Below are 6000 nucleotides of genomic sequence, written 5' to 3'. Positions count from 1 at the left end.
CTTGACTTGGCTGAGACTCGGTATGAATGACGCAGAATCGGGCGGAATCAGCTGGCCCAATCACTGGGACAACATTTGTATCAACATGTCGGACCTGCTGACATTGAATTACACGAGTTGAATATATCCCATACACTGCACCAATTTTCACATAGACTGTCAATTTTTCTGGAAACAAAACACGATGCCATCAGGAGAATTTTAATCATTTAATTGCTTTAAAATATAAACTCATTGTCCCTTTAATTAACCTTGTTTCAGTGATTTTAATACATTTTTGTTCTGCACATTTCCTGCTAGTTCTTAAAGTGGCAGCACATTTTAAATGTCTTTTATGCTGTTTGTTTTGTCATCCGTTGCTAATGTGGAATTATTTGCCAGTATCAATTATATTTTAATTAAGCTGTTCTCATTTACGTTTTTTTTTTTTTTTTTATCAGTGCAAGAGTCATATTCTGCTTCTTATGGTAATGAATGAATTCAAATTTGACTTTAGGTGTAAGGGAGAGCAAAGATCATGCCCCAAATCTCAGGACACAAAAGATTGCATCATACATTATTAGTCCAAGGATCTATAAGATGGTCCTGGCTACCAGCTGATGTGACTATATGTTGTTTACATAGTGCTGTAACTTATTTCCAGCAGTTTCTATGCAGTTCTCTCTCCTGGCTCTCACAGCCACCCATGCATGCTGCTCTCTGCTGTACTGGCCAGTGCTGCTCCTTGTCAAACCTAATCTGACACTCCTGAGTGTGAGATTGACGGGCCGTGAGACACTCCACCCATGTGACGTGAGACACTCAAGCACATGACATATTTGGCTTTAAAATGACGTCACGGCAGCGTGGGGCTCAGCAGGCAGGTCGTTCGTCAGTCTGAGAGAAGAGAAGAAGCAGGAGACGGATCAGCCTCCCCTCCTCTCTGATGACAAACTCTCATTTCCCCTCTGTCCAACTCCTCGGAAACAACTCTCAACCTCCAGGATCCTCCTTCGTCGTTTCCCCTCTTCCTTTTTTCAGTTGCACCTGTTTTTTATTTTATTTTTTATTTATTAATTTTTAATGTTTTTTTTTTTTTACAAAGTCTAACCCCTCCGCACTGCTCAACACCCCCCCAGAGACGTGAGTAGATAATGAGGACCCCCTGCCAGCGGTGACTTGTCTCCTCCGTGCTTCAGAGACACCGAGCATCCTCATCTTCCGCCCCCCAATTTTTTTGGACGTTCATCTGCCTTTCAACAATGTAGGAGAAGGTGCGCTGTCATTTCAGCGACGAGGATGCCAACTACATGCCTTGTTTTTGCTCTCCGCACCTTACATCTTTGTCTCTACAGCCGAGGGGGGATATGAAAGATTTCCGTGAAGGCAAAGTTTGAGGGTACCTCTGTCGGTTTTCCCGCTCACCTGTCAGCCTGCACGCGCGAGCCCCCCTCTCTCCGTTTACCTGATAAGGAGGAAGATTAAAGAACAATTGACGTGCAACTTGAAAGACACCTGACTATTGTTCTGGTATTTTGAGTGGGATTTGGCAGCGCTGTTGAAGGAATTTGATGTGCGCAACGTTGAAGGATATGGCTTAAATAATGGTTGCGTTACTGACAGCCGGAGTAAGGTCCGTCACTTGAGTGCTTTTATCAGCTATTGTCGACTTTGGAGGAAACCCATCTAAATGGGAGGATACCTGGAGGACTGAGTCGGATTCGGCAGTCGAGAAAAATGTGGATAAAACGGAGTGTTGCGCGCAGGTAAGACACTAACATTTTTATATCATTGTATATTAAATACTCAGGAATTTGCAAATGCTTTGTGGCACCGAAAAATGTAGACGTTGTTTCATGTTGTTTCACATTTGACGCCGCTGTTCGACAACATGTTGTCTCTTTTTTAATCTACGCCACTGCAAGTTATGAGAGTCTGCTGGAATTGATGAGTGGGTTAGGTTATATGTAGGCTATCTATAGGGCTGTAAAAACACAAACGTAGGTCCTCGTGCACTAAACTTCTTCAAATACACCGACTATTTCCCGTCGTGGTGTTGATACTGAGATATAATAAGGCAGAGGCTTCATGTGGATATGTTTTGTGATGTTTGAAGCAAGAAATATGATCGAAAAATCTCACATCTGTACGCTGGGGGTCGCCAACAGCACGGCGCTAGCGACACACATACACTCACAGGCGCGCGCGCGCGATCAAAAACACACGTGTACAGACGCACGCGCATAGACAGCCTCAAGGTTAGGTCTGTCAGCTCCTCCTCACTTGTGAGAACAAACACATGCACACGCTCAAACAGGAACACATCATTAATAGTATAAGGTAATTAGTCGGTGGAATTGTAGGTGAAGAAAGATAAAAGATATATAACTCCCCCACCATCACCACCACCACCCCAAAAAGGAAGCAGTGGGTGTATGTACTGAGAACTGCTTATCCAAAGCAGAGGAGAGGATGGTATGTAGACTGCATGGATGGAGAGGTAAGCTCATTCATCCCCAACGTCACCTCACTTTCCTCTCTCCTTCTCCTTTATATCACAGCGAAACATTTCAAGTCAGAGAACATCACAAATGGATCCTCTCCTTGTTTTCATGATGAATAAAATTATGCCTCTAAACTGAATCACTGTGAAGACCAGTCCACCGACTTTGACTCAGTTTGGGAGTCTGCAAACAAAAGCTAAAATTGAGCTCATTCATTTGCCGTAAAATAGGTTTAGAGGTAATGACACGCTGTGAAATGAGACCGAACCTGCCAGCGGTGAGATTCTCTTGCCACCTGCTGGATCTCATTCCCACCGGTGGCTCTAATTCCTGCCCATTTGCAGCCACTCATTTATTATGCATGACACACACTGTACATCTTAGGGCTGACCTCGCAGGGTAATGGCTATACACGCCGTAGACAGAGCAGTTGTATAAGATGATGAAATGAAATGCATTTATGTCCTGTATCTTTAGATGGATCGGTCACTGGCACAGAGAAACCAATTTCCATCCTCAGAAATTTCCCTGTCGCTTGCTGACACGATGTGGAATGTCAAAATGGGTTGTGGGATGAACGGGCACCGCTGTTAGGACTTCTTATTTGTAGTAATTCACTATGTTCCAGATTGTTGTTTGTCATCACAGGCTAAAAGCCTGTATTGTCTGCCTTTGCTATTTATTATCAGATAGTGATGGCAGTGTTAGATTTCGTAAACATTTAGTGAGTAGGATAAAGTCTTGCTTTCCAGTACGGCCTGTGTTTGACATTATTAGTTTGTTTTTCTGAATAAGCACCAGAAGAAATAGGCAGCGAGCATGTGCAGAGAAGGTTTCTGTACCTGTTGGAACAGACAAAGAACAGACCACCTACAGAAACTTGATATGTGGGCGTAAATGCAACAGCTCTGACTTTAGCAGACCTAGAGAGAAGGATGGATGGATGGATTCCTCATGAGATTTAAACCAAGGATTTAGAAGACAACCACTGTAGATACTCTTTATGTAATCTGCGCAAACTGTATCATTAAGACGCTCTTTGGACTTGGGCTGGGGGGTAATTTTGTATCATCGCTTATCGACTTTAAGTGGAGTGATATGATGGTATCATGATATCATTTCACAAAATTAAGTCATTCAAACTGGGCGGCACGGTGGTGTGGTGGTTAGCACTGTCGCCTCACAGCAAGAGGTTTGCTGGTTCGATCCCGGGTGTGGGAGCCCTTCTGTGTGGAGTTTGCATGTTCTCCCCGTGTCAGCGTGGGTTTTCTCCGGGCACTCCAGCTTCCTCCCACAGTCCAAAGACATGCAGATTGGGGACTAGGTTAATTGATAACTCTAAATTGTCCGTAGGTGTGAATGTGAGCGTGAATGGTTGTTTGTCTCTATGTGTCAGCCCTGCGATAGTCTGGCGACCTGCCTCTCGCCCGATGTCAGCTGGGATAGGCTCCAGCCCCCCCGCGACCCCCAAGAGGATGAAGCGGTTAGAAGATGAATGAATGAATGAATGAATGAAGTCATTCAAACTAGTTATTTCAAGCAAATTGTTATACATGCACAATTTAAAGTTGACATCCTCAAATGCTCTTTTTTTTTGCCAAGCGGAAGTCCAAAGATATCCGGTTTGCAAATTATATAAAAAAAGAGAAAAGGTACAAATCCTCATATTTGTGAAGCTGGAATCAATAAATGAAGGTTTGTTAATTGGCTTAAATGATGTGCGATGGTAAATTCTCCCTGTAGCATTAAGTACTGAACCATAGAACTGTTACATAGGATGCTAATGAAAATAAGAAAAAAAAAGTGCCAATTGGAAGATACAGTACACCAGTATCAAACATCCTGTACGACCTAAATGCAACATAATGGCTTTCTGAAGTTTCATAAATGTATCTCAAAGAAGATGAATTTAGTTTTGATCTGAGATGCGAGTGCCTGTGATGGTACAGAATTATAACAAGCTCTAAACCAGAGAATGTCTCACTAGAGGGTTAACCAGTAGGGATTCATCTCTCTCAGGCTTGGCATCTCCGGGCTCAATCTTTCATGAACGTCACACAGTTTTAGGTTCCCCACGGTGAGCTCTCATACCGCTGAGGCACTGGAGATGCTATCAGGCCTCGGCACACTGCAGCTGCGGAATATTACTGCCAGAGACACCAGTTGCCTCTAAGAAGGGCTTCATTTGTCAGTTTCCACTCGCCTGCGACAGATCTGTTAAGCGCAGGTGACTGTTCTTGCACGTGTCCAGCTTTTTCTGGCCTGGATACCTTCTTGTCATTAATGGGGATAGGGTTACTGTGATAATGTCAAGTGGTATGAGTGTTAGTTCAGACGGACTCTACATATAGAATATACAGTGAGAAAAAGACATAAGGTGGCTTTAATGAATCATGAGCTACAAGAACGCAGGAATTCTGTGCACTACAGTATGTGGTATTCCTGGTGATCACGTGTTAGTATTCTGTGTCTTATTCCTGCTTAACAAAGAAAACCGATTTGTATTTGACAGTCTTATTCTGATTAATATGGCTGGCTTAATGAAACAGGGTTCCTAATACATTATACTCCACACTGAGGTGTTTTCTCTGGGAAGAAACAATTGCTCTTCCACAACCTCATCAGTCTAAAGCTGCTTAGGGTGTATGACCAGTCGCCGTCCTCACTAGCTCTACCAGAACTGCCAGGCTAAACGTGGCATTACTGTGAAAGGGTCCATCAGATATTCAGATATTCCTGTGATTTAGGTGCCATCCTAATAGCCTCTATGAGGGTTATTAACTGGGCCTCTCTGGAGCGTGATTAACCTAATTTGCAGTGAAATAGGCTGTGTTGCTTCTCTGAGATCCTATCCTCTGGAGATGTGTGTGTCTCCGAGTGTGTGTGTGCATGTGCGTCGTAAACACCCTGTGCTCAGCAGTCTGTTAAATCCAGAAGGACCGGAACAGGTTGTCCCAGTGAAATAGTGTAAGAGACAAAACAGACATGGATGCCGGTTCATCTATAAGAAGAAGAAGGAGAGAAAAACTTGCTGTTTGTAAGGACAGGGGTGAACCATAAATGTCTCGTCATTGACCGGCAAAGCAGTTAGGAGAGAAGAGACATACTGTCGGCAAAATTGGACAGTAACGGCCATTGTAAAGTTAATTTTCCCACCATGACACATAACTGCATTGAATGCTTAAAATACTTTAATCAATCTCTATTGGCCAAGGTTGTTTTTCTAAATATTGAAGAAGTAATTTAAAGGATTTAATTGCATCTAGCAGTGAGGATTGCAGATGGCAACCAGTTGAAACTTCTCCTGTCTGCCAAGCATGAACTTCCACCTTCAGTGTTCATTGTTCAGGAGGTTTTAGCTGGAGCCACATTGTCCATAGAGGTCTCTTCCTCTCCAAAACAAATGTACCAGGTGATTAAAAGCGGTAAAACACTGAATAAAGAAGTTTCATGTAAAAAAAAAAAAAAAAAGTTTTTCTGATGCCTTTGGCAAGGGGGGGCTGCTAACTATGGAGAC

The 6000-nt window shown here is 43.2% G+C and overlaps 1 protein-coding gene across 1 annotated transcript in view; it reads left to right on the top strand.

Moving 5' to 3' along the window:
* Positions 1–902: 902 nt before the first annotated feature.
* Positions 903–6000, top strand: part of ajap1 (adherens junctions associated protein 1) — a 61041-nt gene continuing 55943 nt past the window's right edge. Inside the window, exon 1 of the mRNA XM_033629535.2 lies at positions 903–1745. Within this exon, the coding sequence (XP_033485426.2) occupies positions 1717–1745 (29 nt within the window). The 5' untranslated portion in view covers positions 903–1716. The remainder of the gene's footprint in view (positions 1746–6000) is intronic.

The sequence above is a fragment of the Epinephelus lanceolatus genome, chromosome 8, assembly GCF_041903045.1.
Source record: "Epinephelus lanceolatus isolate andai-2023 chromosome 8, ASM4190304v1, whole genome shotgun sequence".
NCBI classification, from domain to species: domain Eukaryota; kingdom Metazoa; phylum Chordata; class Actinopteri; order Perciformes; family Serranidae; genus Epinephelus; species Epinephelus lanceolatus.
Note: the sequence above shows the minus strand (reverse complement) of the source record. Positions and strands in the feature narration are given on the sequence as shown.